At 42.1% G+C, this 24,215-nt stretch overlaps 1 protein-coding gene across 3 annotated transcripts in view; it reads right to left on the bottom strand.

Moving 5' to 3' along the window:
* Positions 1-133: 133 nt before the first annotated feature.
* The window catches only part of LOC139411726 (coronin-2B), a 79,545-nt gene continuing 55,463 nt past the window's right edge, over positions 134-24,215 (bottom strand). For 2 of the 3 annotated variants that reach the window (XR_011634621.1, XR_011634622.1), the window contains exons 2-13: positions 23,857-24,057; positions 10,955-11,071; positions 10,044-10,193; positions 9,372-9,536; positions 7,730-7,846; positions 7,208-7,312; positions 6,655-6,751; positions 3,377-3,489; positions 3,025-3,115; positions 2,589-2,728; positions 634-2,219; positions 134-307 (exon numbers count right to left, since the gene is read on the bottom strand). Coding sequence is in view for 1 of the 3 variants with exons in the window: in XM_071158399.1 (XP_071014500.1) it covers positions 2,079-2,219; positions 2,589-2,728; positions 3,025-3,115; positions 3,377-3,489; positions 6,655-6,751; positions 7,208-7,312; positions 7,730-7,846; positions 9,372-9,536; positions 10,044-10,193; positions 10,955-11,071; positions 23,857-24,057 (1,437 nt within the window). In the remaining 2 variants the exon portion in view is untranslated. Of the gene's footprint in view, positions 308-633; positions 2,220-2,588; positions 2,729-3,024; positions 3,116-3,376; positions 3,490-6,654; positions 6,752-7,207; positions 7,313-7,729; positions 7,847-9,371; positions 9,537-10,043; positions 10,194-10,954; positions 11,072-23,856; positions 24,058-24,215 lie in introns of those variants that run through there. The other variant, XM_071158399.1, reaches the window with a different exon arrangement.

Here is a 24,215-nt window from a genome sequence, read left to right as displayed (position 1 = left end):
TTGTTTCCTAGGTGTCTTCATTGGATAAGGATTGCAGTATAACATTTGAGGGGACGGGGGACGGGGACGGGGGGGTCTTTACAAGGTATATGTTAGGGGTAAAGATGTAAATAATTACCTTGTGTAAGTAATATCGCTGTTTCATTAATTTAGTCAGTCAACCCCTGCAGAGTATGTTACTGATTATGACAATATTATGACAATGGTACATATAATGATTCCTCTCTAGAGGTATAATAACCTGAACTACAGGTATAGGTAACCTGAACTACAGGTATAGGTAACCTGAACTACAGGTATAGGTAACCTGAACTACAGGTATAGTAACCTGAACTACAGGTATAGGTAACCTGAACTACAGGTATAGGTAACCTGAACTACAGGTATAGTAACCTGAACTACAGGTATAGTAACCTGAACTACAGGTATAGGTAACCTGAACTACAGGTATAGTAACCTGAACTACAGGTATAGGTAACCTGAACTACAGGTATAGGTAACCTGAACTACAGGTATAGGTAACCTGAACTACAGGTATAGGTAACCTGAACTACAGGTATAGGTAACCTGAACTACAGGTATAGGTAACCTGAACTACAGGTATAGGTAACCTGAACTATAGGTATAGGTAACCTGAACTACAGGTATAGGTAACCTGAACTACAGGAAATATCAGAGAGTCTTAACTTGAGAGGAATGGGTCATGTGGAACACCACAGATTAACAATGTTGGTCACTTTCTGAAATAGAATATTCATAGCTGAAAGGTATAAAGACAAATATTGTATTAATATTTCAGGTTTGATGTACTGTTACGTACAAAACCTAATTTCATGTCGACTAATATTCCAATTGACCAGATTTTAGTATGGTGTCGATTCAAACAAGAGAATACAGGATCTGTTTGAGTATACGGTCTCAGACAAATTGCCACCATTTGGTTGAAAACATAATTCAACCACAAGTGTGTCAGCCATCATTTTCATGACCACGATTTCTCCCAAAGACATGAGATGAATGTTTCTGCATAACGAGTTAGCTAGAAACATCAAATATGACAAATAAATAGTAACAATAATACATTTTCCAACAAAACTTATCCTAAAGAGAATGACTGAGGCGACAGACAAACTGCCCATTAAGACTACATCTGGGTTGCTGTGTGCCAGGCTGAGCCAGAGCTGCAGCTTTTTACAGACAACACATTCTTAGGAGATGAAGAAAAACAACTGTCTTGAAATACACCTCATTCATGTCCCTGTAAAACTCATCATCCTCATTCATGTCCCTGTAAAACTCATCATCCTCATTCATGTCCCTGTAAAACTCATCATCCTCATTCATGTCCCTGTAAAACTCATCTTCATTCATGTCCCTGTAAAACTCATCATCCTTATTCATGTCCCTGTAAAACTCATCTTCATTCATGTCCCTGTAAAACTAATCTTCATTCATGTTCCTGTAAAACTCATCATCCACAGTAGTTGGAACTAGTAGAAGACTCTTCCACTGGGAGGTTGAGATGTTGCAGCTTTGCTGTGAGTTGGTTTGCAGTGGGTAGACCATGGGGGAGGATTGGTGGAGAAGGGGGAAGTCAATCTCTTTCCCCAGGTTAGTCTCTGGCGATGGCAGGGTGGAGGTTGGAGGATTTGGGGGTGGCATTTCTGGGTGATGACAAAGGCTTTGCCAGGTGGACTCAGAGGGGCATGGCATGACATGGCAGGTGGGGTGTGAGGACCCCTGGGATACACTGATGGTGCTCTGCAATAGGGGGGAGGAGTGTATTGCAAGTGATGATGTAATATCTAATCATAATGAAACCAAACCGGACATCAGGATACATCTATCGAACAGAATTTTAAAAAAATCGTATAACAATAAATTACATTACCAGTTGGTTATTATGTTATCAATTGAGGGATTTAACAGTGATGTCAATATGATGACATTATCGATAACAAAAATTGTTACACAGACGTTATAATCAGTATTTACATTATCAATTGCAACAGGAAGTACAAATGATACACGATGAAAGGGAGGGAGGACGCTGGACGTGGCATGGTGGTGATCAGAGGTCAGACATTGTTTCCAACGGGGCTGACGTTCCTCAGGTTGTTGAGTTCCAGCTCCAGCTGGCGTATTTTAACGTCCTTGGTGTTTAGCTCCTCCTTCAGCTTTCTCAGCTCCTCCTGCTGCCTGAAGAACATCCTCAGTAGCTACAGAACAGAACAGAGGGATTAGCGTCATATAGCGTCCTGTAGAACATCCCCAGGAACTACAGAATAGGGGTCACATAGCGTCCTGTAGAACATCCCCAGGAACTACAGAATAGAGGGGTCAGGGTCACATAGCGTCCTGTAGAACATCCCCAGGAACTACAGAATAGAGGGATCAGGTCCACAAAGATAACAGGCTATAGACCATAGTCTGTAATTGTGCTCAGGAAGTCATTTGAGCATTTGCACCCCATTCCAAGTAGTGTTTAATACACTCACTCACCACCCACCAACCAACCTTCTTCCTTCTCTTTTCATTTATCCATTCACCCACCCATACCTCCATCTACAGTTATCTGATGAACACACCTCATTCTCTGTCCTGGGTGGCACGTTTTCCAGCAGGTCAATGCCGTTGACCACCACACCTTTCTTTTCCTTCACCGGTGCCTTGAACACCAGCTGGTTGGGCTTCTGATAGCCCTTCTTCAGGGACATTAACACTGGGTCTGCACACACACACACACGCACACACACACACACACACACACACACACACACACACACACACACACACACACACACACACACACACACACACACACACACACACACACACACACACACACACACACACACACACACACACACACACACACACACACACACGAACTTCATGAAAATGTGCTATGTACACTACACACACACTATATATTGATGTAAACATTTCCTCTCCCACTACTAGGACTATATCATAAGGTGTACTGAATATTCAGACTACAGATACATGTGGCATGCACTGTACCTCGGTTGATACCACTCAACCAGTCATTGGCTGAGAGGGCAGGCTCGGTCCCTGCCGTCATTGGATAGATGTCCTCCTGGTACGTCTCTGACTGCAACACCAGGAGAGACAGACTGAGAGCATGTTCCAATACTTTAAAATCTCTGTTTATTCCCAAGGGTGCACATGTTTGTTCCGACCCTGCACTGATTCAACATGTAATCTGATTCAACTGCCCTGGATAAGATGAATGAGGTGTGTTAGTGCAGGGCTGTAACAAATATTTGCACACACCCTAAGGTCTTCCAGGAATGGATCGAGAAACACTGCTATATGAAGTGAGAGGGAGAAGGGCATCCCCACTGACACTGACCCTCCTTGGTACTATCATGGAGATGGGCTCGATCAGCCCCTTCAGCGTCACCAGCTTGTAGAAGCGAAACACCTCGCAGGCCGTTACGTCCAGCCCATGCTTAGGCATCACACCTGAGGAGGGAATGGAGGTACCTTAAACATCACCATAGTCCTGCTACTGAATAACATTACCTTAGACATCACCATAGTGATGTTACTGTATAACATTACCTTAGGCATCACACCTGAGGAGGGAATGGAGGTACCTTAGATATCACTATAGTCCTGCTACTGAATAACATTACCTTAGATGTCACTATAGTGATGTTACTGTATAACATTACCTTAGACATCACCATTGTCCTGCTACTGAATAACATTACCTTAGACATCACTATAGTGATATTACTGTATAACATTACCTTACCTTAACATTACCTTAGGCATTACACCTGAGGAGGGAATGGAGGTACCTTAAACATCACCATAGTCCTGCTACTGAATAACATTACCTTAGACATCACCATAGTGATGTTACTGTATAACATTACCTTACCTTAACATTACCTTAGGCATCACACCTGAGGAGGGAATGGAGGTACCTTAAACATCACCATAGTCCTGCTACTGAATAACATTACCTTAGACATCACCATAGTGATGTTACTGTATAACATTACCTTAGGCATCACACCTGAGGAGGGAATGGAGGTACCTTAGATATCACCATAGTCCTGCTACTGAATAACATTACCTTAGACATCACCATAGTGATGTTACTGTATAACATTACCTTACCTTAACATTACCTTAGGCATCACACCTGAGGAGGGAATGGAGGTATCTTAGATATCACCATAGTCCTGCTACTGAATAACATTACCTTAGACATCACTATAGTGATGTTACTGTATAACATTACCTTAGACATCACCATAGTGATGTTACTGTATAACATTACCTTACCTTAACATTACCTTAGGCATCACACCTGAGGAGGGAATGGAGGTACCTTAAACATCACCATAGTCCTGCTACTGAATAACATTACCTTAGACATCACCATATAGATGTTACTGTATAACATTACCTTAGGCATCACACCTGAGGAGGGAATGGAGGTACCTTAGATATCACCATAGTCCTGCTACTGAATAACATTACCTTAGATGTCACTATAGTGATGTTACTGTATAACATTACCTTAGACATCACCATTGTCCTGCTACTGAATAACATTACCTTAGACATCACTATAGTTATATTACTGTATAACATTACCTTACCTTAACATTACCTTAGGCATTACACCTGAGGAGGGAATGGAGGTACCTTAAACATCACCATAGTCCTGCTACTGAATAACATTACCTTAGACATCACCATAGTGATGTTACTGTATAACATTACCTTACCTTAACATTACCTTAGGCATCACACCTGAGGAGGGAATGGAGGTACCTTAAACATCACCATAGTCCTGCTACTGAATAACATTACCTTAGACATCACCATAGTGATGTTACTGTATAACATTACCTTAGGCATCACACCTGAGGAGGGAATGGAGGTACCTTAGATATCACCATAGTCCTGCTACTGAATAACATTACCTTAGACATCACCATAGTGATGTTACTGTATAACATTACCTTACCTTAACATTACCTTAGGCATCACACCTGAGGAGGGAATGGAGGTATCTTAGATATCACCATAGTCCTGCTACTGAATAACATTACCTTAGACATCACTATAGTGATGTTACTGTATAACATTACCTTAGACATCACCATAGTGATGTTACTGTATAACATTACCTTACCTTAACATTACCTTAGGCATCACACCTGAGGAGGGAATGGAGGTACCTTAAACATCACCATAGTCCTGCTACTGAATAACATTACCTTAGACATCACCATATAGATGTTACTGTATAACATTACCTTAGGCATCACACCTGAGGAGGGAATGGAGGTACCTTAGATATCACCATAGTCCTGCTACTGAATAACATTACCTTAGATGTCACTATAGTGATGTTACTGTATAACATTACCTTAGACATCACCATTGTCCTGCTACTGAATAACATTACCTTAGACATCACTATAGTGATATTACTGTATAACATTACCTTACCTTAACATTACCTTAGGCATCACACCTGAGGAGGGAATGGAGGTACCTTAAACATCACCATAGTCCTGCTACTGAATAACATTACCTTAGACATCACCATAGTGATGTTACTGTATAACATTACCTTACCTTAACATTACCTTAGGCATCACACCTGAGGAGGGAATGGAGGTATCTTAGATATCACCATAGTCCTGCTACTGAATAACATTACCTTAGACATCACTATAGTGATGTTACTGTATAACATTACCTTAGACATCACCATAGTGATGTTACTGTATAACATTACCTTACCTTAACATTACCTTAGGCATCACACCTGAGGAGGGAATGGAGGTACCTTAAACATCACCATAGTCCTGCTACTGAATAACATTACCTTAGACATCACTATAGTGATGTTACTGTATAACATTACCTTAGACATCACCATAGTCCTGTTACTGTATAACATTACCTTAGACATCACCATAGTGATATTACTGTATAACATTATCTTAGACATCCCCATAGTCCTGCTACTGTATAACATTACCTAAGACATCACCATAGTGATGTTACTGTATAACACTACCTTAGACATCACCATAGTCCTGTTACTGTATAACATTACCTTAGACATCACCATAGTGATATTACTGTATAACATTACCTTAGACATCACCATAGTGATATTACTGTATAACATTACCTTAGACATCCCCATAGTCCTGCTACTGTATAACATTACCTAAGACATCACCATAGTGATGTTACTGTATAACACTACCTTAGACATCACCATAGTGATGTTACTGTATAACATTACCTTAGACATCACCATAGTGATATTACTGTATAACATTACCTTAGACATCACCATAGTGATATTACTGTATAACATTACCTTAGACATCACCATAGTGATATTACTGTATAACATTACCTTAGACATCACCATAGTGATATTACTGTATAACATTACCTTAGACATCACCACAGTGGTGTTACTGTTTAACATTACTCTTTTAAACCATTGATGACATTTCCATTGAGTTTTCACAAGAGCAGCAACATTACTGAATAAAAGCTAAGATGTGGCTGAGCAAACAAACCCAAACCCTGGGTCTCTGTCTGTAAGGGTCGGCCCCCGGTGAGTCTGTCACTCACCAAGGCCTTTCTGTGGGGCAGGGGAGCGGAACTCCATGAGATACTGCAGGTATGGCTTCTCCGTGGTGATCTCATAGTAACGGATGTTGCCATCGCCCTGTGAATGGAATGGATGTATTTGTTTACTATCTGACCCAGATGTCTTCCTATACTGTACATTTACTCTCACTGTTCCTGACAGGGGTTGTTGACGAAACAGAAAGGGAATACCAGCATTGGATCAGGGAAATACTATTTAAGTATCTTTTTGGTTAACGAGTTAACGGTTTGGATACACTATGGTCTCACATCTACTTAAACCAATCAAATGACGTCTCACATCTACCTAAACCAATCAAATGACGTCTCACATCTACTTAAACCAATCAAATGATGTCTCACATCTACCTAAACCAATCAAAAGACGTCTCAAATCTACCTAAACTAATCAAATGACGTCTCGCATCTACCTAAACCAATCAAATGACTAATTTGTCTTTGAAAAAAGATCCACTACATGAGTCCACACTCATGTTCACACTGTTCATTGTGTTGTGTAAGGGGCGGTGCTCACCTTTCCTGCCAGGTACAGCATGTGTGTGTCTGCATCATAGAAAGGAAACAGCAGCCCTGAGAGACCGTCTATCTCCTCTTCTACCATGGGCATAGACAGGTCCTCCTGTGGGACAACACACACACACGCACGCACGCACGCACACACACACACACACGCACGCACGCACGCACGCACACACACACACACACACACACATACACACACACACTTGGATCAGACATTGTTCATGAACACACACACTTGAGGACACACACAATCCTTAATTGAGGATATACACCCAAGTGCAGTTGCACATATACACACTCACACGCACGCACGCACGCACACTCACGCACGCACGCACGCACGCACGCACGCACGCACGCACGCACGCACGCACGCACACACACACACACACACACACACACACACACACACACACACACACACACACACACACACACACACACACACACACACACACACACAAGGGGAAACATTCAGCCCCACATCCCAGCAGGGGGTCCCCGGCTGCCTCACCTGATCCCACAGTGCAATCTGTCTGGTGTTCCACCGGGACACACCTGTCGTCAGCAGCCTCTTCATGTTGCCCAGAAACACCACTCTGTTCACCCTGTGGTTCTTACAGCTGGCATGCTGGTGGGGAACAAACACACATAAACTCTACTGTAACGGGGCATTATATTCACTCTAAATGTGGGGAACAAACACACAGAGACTCTACTCTAATGGGGCATTATATTCACTCTAAATGTGGGGAACAATCACACAGAGACTCTACTGTAACGGGGCATTATATTCACTCTAAATGTGGGGAACAAACACACAGAGACTCTACTGTAACGGGGCATTATATTCACTCTAAATGTGGGGAACAAACACACAGAGACTCTACTCTAATGGGGCATTATATTCACTCTAAATGTGGGGAACAATCACACAGAGACTCTACTGTAATGGGGCATTATATTCACTCTAAATGTGGGGAACAATCACACAGAGACTACTGTAATGGGGCATTATATTCACTCTAAATGTGGGGAACAATCACACAGAGACTCTACTGTAACGGGGCATTATATTCACTCTAAATGTGGGGAACAATCACACAGAGACTCTACTGTAACGGGGCATTATATTCACTCTAAATGTGGGGAACAAACACACAGAGACTACTGTAATGGGGCAGTATATTCACTCTAAATGTGGGGAACAATCACACAGAGACTCTACTGTAACGGGGCATTATATTCACTCTAAATGTGGGGAACAAACACACAGAGACTCTACTGTAATGGGGCATTATATTCACTCTAAATGTGGGGAACAAACACACAGAGACTATACTGTAAAGGGGCATTATATTCACTCTAAATGTGGGGAACAATCACACAGAGACTCTACTGTAACGGGGCATTATATTCACTCTAAATGTGGGAAACAATCACACAGAGACTACTGTAATGGGGCATTATATTCACTCTAAATGTGGGGAACAATCACACAGAGACTCTACTGTAACGGGGCATTATATTCACTCTAAATGTGAGGAACAATCACACAGAGACTCTACTGTAACGGGGCATTATATTCACTCTAAATGTGGGGAACAATCACACAGAGACTCTACTGTAATGGGGCATTATATTCACTCTAAATGTGGTGAACAAACACACAGAGACTACTGTAATGGGGCATTATATTCACTCTAAATGTGGGGAACAATCACACATAGACTACTGTAATGGGGCATTATATTCACTCTAAATGTGGGGAACAATCACACAGAGACTCTACTGTAACGGGGCATTATATTCACTCTAAATGTGGGGAACAAACACACAGAGACTCTACTGTAACGGGGCATTATATTCACTCTAAATGTGGGGAACAATCACACAGAGACTACTGTAATGGGGCATTATATTCACTCTAAATGTGGGAAACAAACACACAGAGACTCTACAGTAATGGGGCATTATATTCACTCTAAATGTGGGGGACAATCACACAGAGACTCTACTGTAATGGGGCATTATATTCACTCTAAATGTGGGGAACAATCTCACAGATACTCTACCTCAATGGGGCATTATATTCACTCATTTATATGTACTCTGTAAAGGACAGTGAAACTTTCTCTGCTCGCTGTAAGACTGACCTGTAAGACTCTCCCGGAGCGTGGCTCGATGACACGCAGCTTCTTGTCTTTACAGCTGGTGGCCAGCAGGCTGCCGTCTGTGTTGAAGGACATACACACGATGACGTCAGAGTGACAGTCGATCATCTTCACCGGCTCACCTATCTCCAGGTTCCAGATCAGGATCTGGATGGGACGGGCAGGGAATCATATCAACTGTCAGTTCTGATCTTATCTTAGATCATATCTGATCTTTGAAGAAAAGGGAGTAAAATGGGGAAAGACTTCCCCTGAACTCCAATAAAAACACATTTTATTTGAGTTTGTACTGTTACAAATAGTTTTGTGACGTTGTGCTATGGTGTGCACTAATGAATATGACCCTGTTGTGTATACCTTACAGTAATAGCCAGTGATCTGTAATGATACCTTGCAGTCGTAGCCAGTATTCTGTAATGATACCTTGCAGTCGTAGCCAGTGATCTGTAATGATACCTTATAGTCGCAGCCAGTGATCTGTAATGATACCTTACAGTAGTAACCAGTGATCTGTAATGATACCTTACAGTAGTAACCAGTGATCTGTAATGATACCTTGCAGTCGTAGCCAGTATTCTGTAATGATACCTTGCAGTCGTAGCCAGTGATCTGTGATGATACCTTACAGTTGTAGCCAGTGATAAGTGATAATACCTTATAGTCATAGCCAGCACTGAAGAGGATTCCACTGCTGGTGGGGTGCCACTCGATGAGGCCCACACGTCTGCTGTGTCCATACAGCTCCATCATGGCCTCTGTCATATTCCGCCTCAGCCCTCCCTCTGGGATCTCCCATACTCGTACCTGGCACACACACACACACACACACACACACACACACACACACACACACACACACACACACACACACACACACACACACACACACACACACACACACACACACACACACACACACATGCACATGCAAAGTTAAAGCTTTGTCACAAATGGTTCTTCCAAATGGACAATGACCCCAAGCATACTAACAAAGTTGTGGCAAAATGGCTTAAAGACAACAAAGTCAAGGTATTGGAGTGGCCATCACAAAGCCCTGACCTCAATCCTATAGAAAATGTGTGGGCAGAACTGAAAAAGCGTGTGCGAGCAAGGAGGCCTACAAATCTGACTCAGTTACACCAGCTCTGTCAGGAGGGATGGGCCAAAAGTCCCCCAACTTATTGTGGGAAGCTTGTGGAAGGCTACCTGAAACGTTTGACCCAAGTTAAACAATTTAAAGACAATGCTACCAAATACAAATTGAGTGTATATAAACCCCTGACCCCCTGGAAATGTGATGAAAGAAATAAAAGCTGAAATAAATCATTCTCTCTACTATTATTCTGACATTTCACATTCTTAAAATAAAGTGGTAATCCTAACTGACCTCAGACAGGGAATTTTTACGTGGATTAAATGTCAGGAATTGTGAAAAACTGAGTTTAAATGTATTTGGCTAAGGTGTACGTTAACTTCCGACTTCAACTGTAGCTGCACAGTCAATGAGTCAGCAGAAACAGCAGTTTACTGTGTGTGTGTGTGTGTGTGTGTGTGTGTGCACTTACAGAGGAATCTTCAGAGCAGGAAGCTATGATGTTTTCAAAGAAGGGATTCCATTTGATGTCCAGGACATTGCCTTGGTGGCCACACACTTTGGGGTGGTGGGGGTCGATGCGGCCCGCCTGAAACGGAAGAACAAACATACTGATCATATATTGAGGAAAGAACAGACATCAATGGCTTTCTATCACCATTACTGATATGTACATGACTATGTATTTTCCAAACGATGACATCACACATGTAGGCCATATGTCAAGGTCATTTAAAAAAATATCTTTATTTAACTAGGCAAGTCAGTTCAGAACAAATCCTTATTTACAATGACGGCCTACCCTGGCCAAACCCAGACGACACTGGGCCAATTGTGTACCACCCAATGGGACGCCCAATCACAGCCAGTTGTGATACAGCCAGGAATTGAGCCAGTGTCTGTAGTGATGCCTCTTGCACTGAGATGCAGTGCCTTAGACCGTTGCGCCACTCGGGAGCCCTCAGAGGGCACCACTGAGTAACACTAGCCATGTAAACAGTTAACACTGCCCTACATATGTCAAGGTCAGAGGACACCACTTAGTAACACTAGCCATGTAAACAGTTAACACAACCCTACAAAATGTATTGGATAATTTGATGACCCCAGTCAAATAACGTCTCTTTAAAACGTTCACCCTTACAGAGAAATGTTGACTTAGTGTAACTGAACCCTTGGGGTGCTGATAAAACACGATGAACGTGTACTGATGCTGTAACAATGTGTACTGATGCTGTAACAATGTGTACGTGTACTGATGCTGTAACAATGTGTACTGATGCTGTAACAATGTGTACGTGTACTGATGCTGTAACAATGTGTACTGATGCTGTAACAATGTGTACGTGTACTGATGCTGTAACAATGTGTACTGATGCTGTAACAATGTGTAAGTGTACTGATGCTGTAACAATGTGTACGTGTACTGATGCTGTAACAATGTGTACTGATGCTGTAACAATGTGTCCTGATGCTGTAACAATGTGTAAGTGTACTGATGCTGTAACAATGTGTACTGATGCTGTAACAATGTGTACTGATGCTGTAACAATGTGTAAGTGTACTGATGCTGTAACAATGTGTACGTGTACTGATGCTGTAACAATGTGTACTGATGCTGTAACAATGTGTCCTGATGCTGTAACAATGTGTAAGTGTACTGATGCTGTAACAATGTGTACTGATGCTGTAACAATGTGTACTGATGCTGTAACAATGTGTACTGATGCTGTAACAATGTGTAAGTGTACTGATGCTTTAACAATGTGTACTGATGCTGTAACAATGTGTACGTGTACTGATGCTGTAACAATGTGTACTGATGCTGTAACAATGTGTACGTGTACTGATGCTGTAACAACGTGTACGTGTACTGATGCTGTAACAATGTGTAAGTGTACTGATGCTGTAACAATGTGTAAGTGTACTGATGCTGTAACAATGTGTACGTGTACTGATGCTGTAACAACGTGTACGTGTACTGATGCTGTAACAATGTGTAAGTGTACTGATGCTGTAACAATGTGTACGTGTACTGATGCTGTAACAATGTGTACGTGTACTGATGCTGTAACAATGTGTACTGATGCTGTAACAATGTGTACGTGTACTGATGCTGTAACAATGTGTACTGATGCTGTAACAATGTGTAAGTGTACTGATGCTGTAACAATGTGTACGTGTACTGATGCTGTAACAATGTGTACTGATGCTGTAACAATGTGTCCTGATGCTGTAACAATGTGTAAGTTTACTGATGCTGTAACAATGTGTACTGATGCTGTAACAATGTGTACTGATGCTGTAACAATGTGTAAGTGTACTGATGCTGTAACAATGTGTACGTGTACTGATGCTGTAACAATGTGTACTGATGCTGTAACAATGTGTCCTGATGCTGTAACAATGTGTAAGTGTACTGATGCTGTAACAATGTGTACTGATGCTGTAACAATGTGTACTGATGCTGTAACAATGTGTACTGATGCTGTAACAATGTGTAAGTGTACTGATGCTGTAACAATGTGTACGTGTACTGATGCTGTAACAACGTGTACGTGTACTGATGCTGTAACAATGTGTAAGTGTACTGATGCTGTAACAATGTGTACGTGTACTGATGCTGTAACAATGTGTACGTGTACTGATGCTGTAACAATGTGTACTGATGCTGTAACAATGTGTACGTGTACTGATGCTGTAACAATGTGTACTGATGCTGTAACAATGTGTAAGTGTACTGATGCTGTAACAATGTGTACGTGTACTGATGCTGTAACAATGTGTACTGATGCTGTAACAATGTGTCCTGATGCTGTAACAATGTGTAAGTGTACTGATGCTGTAACAATGTGTACTGATGCTGTAACAATGTGTACTGATGCTGTAACAATGTGTAAGTGTACTGATGCTGTAACAATGTGTACGTGTACTGATGCTGTAACAATGTGTACTGATGCTGTAACAATGTGTCCTGATGCTGTAACAATGTGTAAGTGTACTGATGCTGTAACAATGTGTACTGATGCTGTAACAATGTGTACTGATGCTGTAACAATGTGTACTGATGCTGTAACAATGTGTAAGTGTACTGATGCTTTAACAATGTGTACTGATGCTGTAACAATGTGTACTGATGCTGTAACAATGTGTCCTGATGCTGTAACAATGTGTAAGTGTACTGATGCTGTAACAATGTGTACTGATGCTGTAACAATGTGTAAGTGTACTGATGCTGTAACAATGTGTACGTGTACTGATGCTGTAACAATGTGTACTGATGCTGTAACAATGTGTACGTGTACTGATGCTGTAACAACGTGTACGTGTACTGATGCTGTAACAATGTGTAAGTGTACTGATGCTGTAACAATGTGTAAGTGTACTGATGCTGTAACAATGTGTACGTGTACTGATGCTGTAACAACGTGTACGTGTACTGATGCTGTAACAATGTGTAAGTGTACTGATGCTGTAACAATGTGTACGTGTACTGATGCTGTAACAATGTGTACGTGTACTGATGCTGTAACAATGTGTACGTGTCCTGATGCTGTAACAATGTGTAAGTGTACGGATGCTGTAACAATGTGTACTGATGCTGTAACAATGTGTAAGTGTACTGATGCTGTAACAATGTGTACGTGTACTGATGCTGTAACAATGTGTACTGATGCTGTAACAATGTGTACGTGTACTGATGCTGTAACAATGTGTACGTGTACTGATGCTGTAACAATGTGTACTGATGCTGTAACAATGTGTAAGTGTACTGATGCTGTAACAATGTGTACTGATGCTGTAACAATGTGTATGTGTACTGATGCTGTAACAATGTGTACTGATGCTGTAACAATGTGTATGTGTACTGATGCTGTAACAATGTGTACTGATGCTGTAACAATGTGTACGTGTACTGATGCTGTAACAATGTGTAAGTGTACTGATGCTGTAACAATGTGTACGTGTACTGATGCTGTAACAATGTTTCCCAGGTGATCCTTCAATCACCAAACAAACTCAACACTTGACTGTTAAAGTCAATCAACATAAACACAATGCAGCCGAGAAATACACATTGAAGAAATAACATAATTTCCTTTGTTTAAGGACCAGGGACAACCAAAGGATTGTTATTGCAATGTGCCTCCACGTCCACAGGGAGGCGCTGGATTAGCAGACTTGGATGGATCATGGCTGAGACCTCTCCATGTTGGTCATGATGTCATGAATGTTTGATGTCACTTCAATCCACTGACCTCCTTCTTATGTCCTCAGAGACATATGGCTGAGAGCCTCAGGCCAAGCCTGAGTGGAACTGGCTGTGTGTGTGTGTGTGTGTGTGTGTGTGTGTGTGTGTGTGTGTGTGTGTGTGTGTGTGTGTGTGTGTGTGTGTGTGTGTGTGTGTGTGTGTGTGTGTGACAAACCAATGGCAGCATTCATAACTTGGAGTATCCTTTTCATGGCAGAACAGATTTACAGCTAAAGTCCCTTCCCAGGCTTTTCAGAAAAAGAGTCCAATCTCGACAGCTTCCCAACAGTACAACTTTACCAACTATTCTCAATTAGTGTGTAATTTACTAATGTAGACTTTCTTCCAGAGATTTCTTCTATTAGCTAAACTCATCATCTCCTGTTTGATTTCCCATAGGTCCTCAATACTCAACAGACATGTCAGATGTCAGTTTTAATCAGAAATATTCATTACTCATTAGCTGAGGGAAAGTGGGCAACACATCTGATCAAATATTAAAACAAAGCTTGATATCATCATGTAGAAGCATGTTGGGCCTCAGTGTAAATCTTACAGGATTATGCCATTATTAAGTTGGTTATGGAATTCAAAGTCTTTGAATATTAATAAATAGAGGACAAAGGGAGGGCACCAGGTAGACGCCAGGGTGAATCTGGATCACAATTCTGAGATGGCGTGAATGAGACCTTGGGTTGAACCAGGCCCTCTGGGCATTCAGTACACTGGTTGGTTCCCTTTAAGGGTTAAAGACAAAAGACTTCCAATTACAGACATTCTCATGATGTCATCTGGCAACAGCCACACAACACATTATCACCAGAGACTCTCTAACACAGGACTGTTATACCCTGCTGTGTTCACCAGAGACTCTCTAACACAGGACTGGAGTACCCTGCTGTGTTCACACTTAGACACACAGCAGCTCTACACACTGATAGGGAAACAAATGCACACACACACACACACACACACACACACACACACACACACACACACACACACACACACACACACACACACACACACACACACACACACACACACACACACACACACACACACACACACACACACACAGATTGGTGAGAAACACAAACACACCATTAAGTACATTCTCTTTATACATGTTTACATCATATCTGTAGAACCCATACCTCAGATTCACCTGAAGGTGACATCATATCTGTAGAACCCATACCTCAGATTCACCTGAAGGTTACATCATATCTGTAGAACCCATACCTCAGATTCACCTGAAGGTGACATCATATCTGTAGAACTAATGCCTCAGATTCACCTGAAGGTTACATCATATCTGTAGAACCAATACCTCAGATTCACCTGAAGGTTACATCATATCTGTAGAACTAATGCCTCAGATTCACCTGAAGGTTACATCATATCTGTAGGTTTAATACCTCAGATTCACCTGAAGGTTACATCATATCTGTAGAACCCATACCTCAGATTCACCTGAAGGTTACATCATATCTGTAGAACTAATGCCTCAGATTCACCTGAAGGTTACATAATATCTGTAGAACCCATACCTCAGATTCACCTGAAGGTTACATCATATCTGTAGAACCAATACCTCAGATTCACCTGAAGGTTACATCATATCTGCAGAACTAATGCCTCAGATTCACCTGAAAGTTACATCATATCTGTAGGTTTAATATCTCAGATTCACCTGAAGGTTACATCATATCTGTAGAACTAATGCCTCAGATTCACCTGAAGGTTACATCATATCTGTAGAACTAATGCCTCAGATTCACCTGAAGGTTACATCATATCTGTAGAACCCATACCTCAGATTCACCTGAAGGTTACATCATATCTGCAGAACTAATGCCTCAGATTCACCTGAAGGTTACATCATATCTGTAGGTTTAATATCTCAGATTCACCTGAAGGTTACATCATATCTGTAGAACTAATGCCTCAGATTCACCTGAAGGTTACATCATATCTGTAGGTTTAATATCTCAGTTTCACCTGAAGGTTACATCATATCTGTAGGTTTAATATCTCAGTTTCACCTGAAGGTTACATCATATCTGTAGGTTTAATATCTCAGATTCACCTGAAGGTTACATCATATCTGTAGAACTAATGCCTCAGATTCACCTGAAGGTTACATCATATCTATAGGTTTAATATCTCAGTTTCACCTGAAGGGTACATCATATCTGTAGGTTTAATACCTCAGATTCACCTGAAGGTTACATCATATCTGTAGGTTTAATATCTCAAGTTCACCTGAAGGTTACATCATATCTGTAGGTTTAATATCTCAGTTTCACCTGAAGGTTACATCATATCTGTAGGTTTAATATCTCAGTTTCACCTGAAGGTTACATAATAGTTGACAACTCAACCAAATGTAAATCACAAGTAGACGTTGAAATGACATCTGTGCTCAGTGGGACATCTCTCTCCACAACGCCTGAATCTACCCAGCATGGGAGTGGGGGGGTGGATTTTCCGATGGTTAAACTGGGACTGGTGACATCATTTTGCCTACCATACTTCTTCTACTCATGTTTTTTCCCTTCTTCACTGTACAAGAGTCATAGCCTCTGTATGCTATTTCCATTCCACTACTCCAGCCCTACTGACATATTTTATTTGATTTATTTTATTTGACCTTTATTTAACCAGGTAGGCAAGTTGAGAACACCTTTATTTAACCAGGTAGGCTAGTTGAGAACACCTTTATTTAACCAGGTAGGCTAGTTGAGAACACCTTTATTTAACCAGGTAGGCAAGTTGAGAACACCTTTATTTAACCAGGTAGGCAAGTTGAGAACAAGTTCTCATTTACAACTGCGACCTGGCCAAGATAAAGCATAGCAATTCGACACATACAACAACAGAGAGTTACACATGGAGTAAAACAACCATACAGTCAATAATAATACAGTAGAAAAATAAGTCTATATACAATGTGAGCAAATGAGGAGAGATAAGGGAGGTAAAGGCAAAAAAAAGGCCATGGTGGCGAAGTAAATACAATATAGCAAGTAAAACACTGGAATGGTAGATTTGCAGTGGAAGAATGTGCAAAGTAGAAAGACTGGATAGTATAGCATTTGTGAATTTGTGTATTTATTTATAATAATGTATAGTATTTCATAAAACAAGGCAGATTTCAGGTGATGCACACAACATTGCTCCTGTGTGTCTGTGTGTAATGCTGTGAACATATTCATAGACTCAAAATCAAAACCAGATTTGTAAAGCCAATGAATAACAGCCAACAAATGCTATTACAACCATAACACTGAATTTTCCGACAGGTGTTGTGGAGGGATTGTGTATCAAACAGGTGGTTGTTTAGTTTTTCTTCTTAGCCAGCTTAACCGTTAGATGACATTACCTTCATCAATAACCAGAATGAATGTTGACTGAATTATTTGTTTTCTGCTTTATAACGAAGGACAGGACCTGTTCCAACAGAAAAATACTATTTTAATTCTACATTCTTAACTAACTCTTCTTTGAAAAGATATAGTAGCATTTTGTAAATTCAGATACCCAGATATGTATAAGCGTGGACACGATCAATGAGGGCACCGTCCAAAGTAGGTATGCATTAATCATCAGATACATTTTTACATGATTTGGAAAATAACATATACTTGTTTTTACCTGCATTAAGTAACCATTTCATTTCAACAAAAGCGTTCTGCAGGGCAATAAAGACAGATTAAAGCTCTGATAGAGTCTGGTCAGCTGTGGGGGCAATAGCATGCACCACAGTGTCATCTGCATTCAGGTGACAATATTGTTAATGTAAATAGTGAAAAGAACAGGACCGAGAATCAATCCCTGTGGGACTCTATGTTAAATCCAGAAAACCTGATTTAACACCATCAGTAAACACACACTGTATTCTATCCTTTAACATAGTTTCAAACCAGCCTGGTCATGATCAATTGATGAAAGCCTTTGAACAAGTAATGCGCAATCCACAGTGTTGAAGGCTTTAGACAGGTCAAAAAAAAAGGTCTGCACAATGTGTTTTCTCATCCAAACAATTAAAGACATCATTTAAAACCAAGAAGTATCAGAGATGGTGCTATGACCTGGTCTGGAACCTGACTGGTGTACATTTAGAATACATTTCATTGTTATAAAATATCTAAACTGAGTATTTACCAAGGATTCTAGAATCTTTGCTGGGCAATAGAGTTTGGAAATGGGACTATAATTATTTAGGTCATACGGGTCAACACTTTTGTGAAGGGGGAGTATATGAGCCGCCTTTCAGACCCTGTGGATGGTACTTAGAAATAAATGTAGGGTTAAAAATATGTGTTGGAAATTCTGCAATCAGACGAGCAGAAAGCTGCTTCGAGGAGGGCTGCGAAAGTAGCCCAAGTAGCATGGGAAAGTAGCCCAGGTAGCATGGGAAAGTAGCCCAAGTCTTACACCGAAACACATGAGCCAATTATGAGGCAATCGAACAGATAAAAGCCATGAGCTCAGCCAGATGAATGACAACACAGTAAGCTGAATGACTCTGGATACCCATGACAAAAGAGCCATTGATGCCTGATCCAAGTGAAAGCTGTAGAATGCTTTGGGACCATGACAGGGACAGGGTGGGGCATTCTAGGTAGTGTAGTATAACTTGGCATGAGGTGGAAAGAGAGGGACCATGGCAATAAAGAATGGAAGATCTTGGAGCAGAGCGGTATTGTTCACAGCTTGTCCCATCAAAAGACCATCGTTGATGGAAGTGCCAAAACAACTAACGGCAATGAGAAATCCCTCATAACTGCCAATATGGTATTAATACGGTGTATCTGCAACATTTTAATGGAGTGGCTTTCATATTTCACCATATTTCACTTGGTGAAAATGCAGAAACTGAGGTATCTATGCCTTCTTCTCTCCTATTCAATAAATAGCTGTCAAATACTAGAGCAGAAAATTCCCCACAGTGGTTTTCCATTATAGTGTGTGTCCAACCCTTTTCATTCCTATAACTGCTTTTCCTAATTAGAATATTGGTTCTGCAGAGATGTATTTTTACACCCTTTACCAGCTGCAGATCTCCTTCTTGTACCCTGGATTGGACTCTATTCCACTACTTCAAATGAAACAACATTGGCAGGGTATCCTAGTGGTTAGAGCGTTGGGCTAGTAACCGAAAGGTTGCAAGTTCAAATCCTCTGACCTGACAAGGTACAAATCTGTTGTTCTACCCCTGAACAAGGCAGTTAACCCACTGTTCCTAGGCCCTCATTGATATTAAGAATTTGTTCTTAACTGACTTGCCTGGTAAAATAAAAAACATCAATGGGGGAAATGTAAAATGTAACTGCTTCAGTTGATTGGAGCATAGTGCTAGCCACACCACACATAGTGCTAGCCACACCACACATAGTGCTAGCCACACCACACATAGTGCTTGTCACACCACACATAGTGCTAGCCACACCACACATAGTGCTAGCCACACCACACATAGTGCTTGCCACACCAAAGCTGGGCTTTAAGTCACTCATGGAACATATACTGTATGTTAACAGAAAGTTGCTTTGGATAACAGCATCTTGCTGAATTACCATATCAAGACCTGAACTCTCTGCCCTCTGGCCTGCACTCTGGATAAAAGGCTTTGCAGCCAGAAGCAGTGGAAGTATCTTGGCAATGTCTCTCTTGCGGAGACAGGACTCAGTAAATAGTAGTTGGTCTTTCATATCCCAGGGTGCAGATGGGTTTCATACTAAACAATGAGTGACATCATCTGTATACCCTGACAACAACTGATGCTACTCTAGAAAAGTTAGGTATTTTTGTTCTAAATCTATGGACATGATCCAGTAGTTTGTTCTAAATGTTCTGTTGCCATGATGGCTGGCAACGTTCTTATCCATTGCTTGCTAGCTAGCCAACGCTGGCTAACACAGTCGCATCAAACAGTGTAGCCAGAATAACAACAAAGTAGCTGCATTTGCGTTTGTTTAAGCTGTTTTCTTGTGATTGTTTTTGGGATACAACCATAACAATGAGCTAATGGTGTGAGATTTCGCCTCACATAGAACATTTGCTCCCTCACCAGGGCACTGTTCACAATCACTTCAAACTGAAGCAGGATTTACAGAACACTAGCTGCATTTCGTGTTTTTCTATTGACATTTGTTCGTATATATCCACATTTTGTCTGATTTCGACTGGCTAAGGAAAGCTGCCAGCCTGTCTGTCTCGTCCCGACTCCTGACACGTTCACTAACATAGGACAGCTGCAGATCAAATTTCTATATTGAAATAATGTTGTAAATGTCAGAGAGACAGACAGCAAGGTTATTACAGATCTCTGCTGTTGAAAACCAAATGTCAGAGAGACAGACAGCAAGGTTATTACAGATCTCTGCTGTTGAAAACCAAATGTCAGAGAGACAGACAGCAAGGTTATTACAGATCTCTGCTGTTGAAAACCAAATGCTCGTCTAAAAGACATGGGAGATAATGTCTAGATGCTTTTTATAGTGGTGATCAAGTTTATAACTTCCCTGCCTGGGCTGATGAGACAGTGGATTGGGCTGATGAGGCAGTGGATTGGGCTGATGAGACAGTGGATTGGGCTGATGAGGCAGTGGATTGGGCTGATGAGACAGTGGATTGGGCTGATGAGACAGTGGATTGGGCAGATGAGACAGTGGATTGGGCTGATGAGACAGTGGATTGGGCTGATGAGACAGTGGATTGGGCAGATGAGACAGTGGATTGGGCTGATGAGACAGTGGATTGGGCTGATGAGACAGTGGATTGCGCAGTCAGATGGAACAGAGTAAATAGGCATTTTAACGTCATAGATTCAGCCGGTGGTAGTTACTGGAGTAGACATCGGCTGGAATTCGGTTTTAACTGGTCTTTACAGGGTTTGGGTTGGCACTGGTATTTACAGGGTTAGGGTTGGCACTGGTCTTTACAGGGTTGGCACTGGTCTTTACAGGGTTGGCACTGGTCTTTACAGGGTTGGCACTGGTATTTACAGGGTTAGGGTTGGCACTGGTCTTTACAGGGTTAGGGTTGACACTGGTCTTTACAGGGTTAGGGTTGGCACTGGTATTTACAGGGTTAGGGTTGACACTGGTCTTTACAGGGTTAGGGTTGACACTGGTCTTTACAGGGTTAGGGTTGGCACTGGTATTTACAGGGTTAGGGTTGGCACTGGTATTTACAGGGTTAGGGTTGGCACTGGTCTTTACAGGGTTAGGGTTGACACTGGTCTTTACAGGGTTAGGGTTGACACTGGTCTTTACAGGGTTAGGGTTGGCACTGGTATTTACAGGGTTAGGGTTGGCACTGGTATTTACAGGGTTAGGGTTGACACTGGTCTTTACAGGGTTAGGGTTGGCACTGGTCTTTACAGGGTTAGGGTTGGCACTGGTATTTACAGGGTTAGGGTTGGTACTGGTCTTTACAGGGTTAGGGTTGGCACTGGTCTTTACAGGGTTAGGATTGTCACTGGTCTTTACAGGGTTAGGGTTGACACTGGTCTTTACAGGGTTAGGGTTGACACTGGTCTTTACAGGGTTAGGGTTGGCACTGGTATTTACAGGGTTAGGGTTGGCACTGGTATTTACAGGGTTAGGGTTGGCACTGGTCTTTACAGGGTTAGGGTTGACACTGGTCTTTACAGGGTTAGGGTTGACACTGGTCTTTACAGGGTTAGGGTTGGCACTGGTATTTACAGGGTTAGGGTTGGCACTGGTCTTTACAGGGTTAGGGTTGGCACTGCTCTTTACAGGGTTAGGATTGTCACTGGTCTTTACAGGGTTGGCACTGGTCTTTACAGGGTTAGGGTTGGCACTGGTCTTTACAGGGTTAGGGTTGAAACTGGTCTTTACAGGGTTAGGGTTGACACTGGTCTTTACAGGGTTAGGGTTGGCACTGGTATTTACAGGGTTAGGATTGTCACTGGTCTTTACAGGGTTGGCACTTGGCACTGGTCTTTACAGGGTTAGGGTTGGCACTGGTCTTTACAGGGTTAGGGTTGAAACTGGTCTTTACAGGGTTAGGGTTGACACTGGTATTTACAGGGTTAGGGTTGGCACTGGTCTTTACAGGGTTAGGGTTGAAACTGGTATTTACAGGGTTAGGGTTGTCACTGGTCTTTACAGGGTTGACACTGGTCTTTACAGGGTTAGGGTTGGCACTGGTCTTTACAGGGTTAGGGTTGACACTGGTCTTTACAGGGTTAGGGTTGACACTGGTCTTTACAGGGTTAGGGTTGGCACTGGTATTTACAGGGTTAGGGTTGGCACTGGTATTTACAGGGTTAGGGTTGGCACTGGTCTTTACAGGGTTAGGGTTGTCACTGGTCTTTACAGGGTTGGCACTGGTCTTTACAGGGTTGGCACTGGTCTTTACAGGGTTAGGATTGTCACTGGTCTTTACAGGGTTGGCACTGGTCTTTACAGGGTTAGGATTGTCACTGGTCTTTACAGGGTTAGGGTTGGCACTGGTCTTTACAGGGTTAGGATTGTCACTGGTCTTTACAGGGTTGGCACTGGTCTTTACAGGGTTCGGGTTGACACTGGTATTTACAGGGTTAGGGTTGGCACTGGTATTTACAGGGTTAGGGTTGGCACTGGTCTTTACAGGGTTAGGATTGTCACTGGTCTTTACAGGGTTGGCACTGGTCTTTACAGGGTTAGGGTTGACACTGGTCTTTACAGGGTTAGGGTTGACACTGGTCTTTACAGGGTTAGGGTTGGCACTGGTCTTTACAGGGTTAGGGTTGGCACTGGTCTTTACAGGGTTAGGGTTGGCACTGGTCTTTACAGGGTTAGGGTTGGCACTGGTCTTTACAGGGTTAGGGTTGGCACTGGTCTTTACAGGGTTATATTAGGAGTCAATCACACCGCACCACATGTGTGGTGATCGTTGTTACGTAAAATGGCTGCCGTGGCACCTCCCAAATGGGCGCTACACATTGGTGGTGGAAGGGGTGAAACAATGTCATGTGCTTTGATTTTGAGAAAAGGACAACCTAAAGTGCAAAAATATACAAATCATTCTCAGAGTAGATGTTTCAGAGAGATATGCAGCCCAGAGAACGTAATGCCTCACTGTTGGCCTGCTGCCATGGTTACCTGGGAGACAGGGATAACGATAAAGGACCCTCCACCGGCACTCTCCGTGACGATGGCCAGGAACTTGGCATTGACGGCACAGAAGTGGTTGTCATGGACGTTCTTGGTGATGGGAATGCCGTCAAAGCAGTGCTCCCGGTTGGCCACTTTGCCGTAGACGTTTCGAAACTTGGAGCTTCGGTATGTCGGACGCCATGACATCTGATGGAGAAGAGATGGAGAAGAGATGGAGAAGAGATGGAGAGATATTAAGGAGGGAGGTTCAGAAAGGAGTTTCTGCAATACCAGCACTGGGATGTATTGAAGGCACCAGTTAGTTGCTGTTTTATCATGTTGAATGTGCTGACATGGTGGTTTTC

This window comes from Oncorhynchus clarkii, chromosome 6, assembly GCF_045791955.1.
Source record: "Oncorhynchus clarkii lewisi isolate Uvic-CL-2024 chromosome 6, UVic_Ocla_1.0, whole genome shotgun sequence".
Classification (NCBI taxonomy): domain Eukaryota; kingdom Metazoa; phylum Chordata; class Actinopteri; order Salmoniformes; family Salmonidae; genus Oncorhynchus; species Oncorhynchus clarkii.
This window is presented reverse-complemented; position numbering and strand designations above follow the sequence as displayed.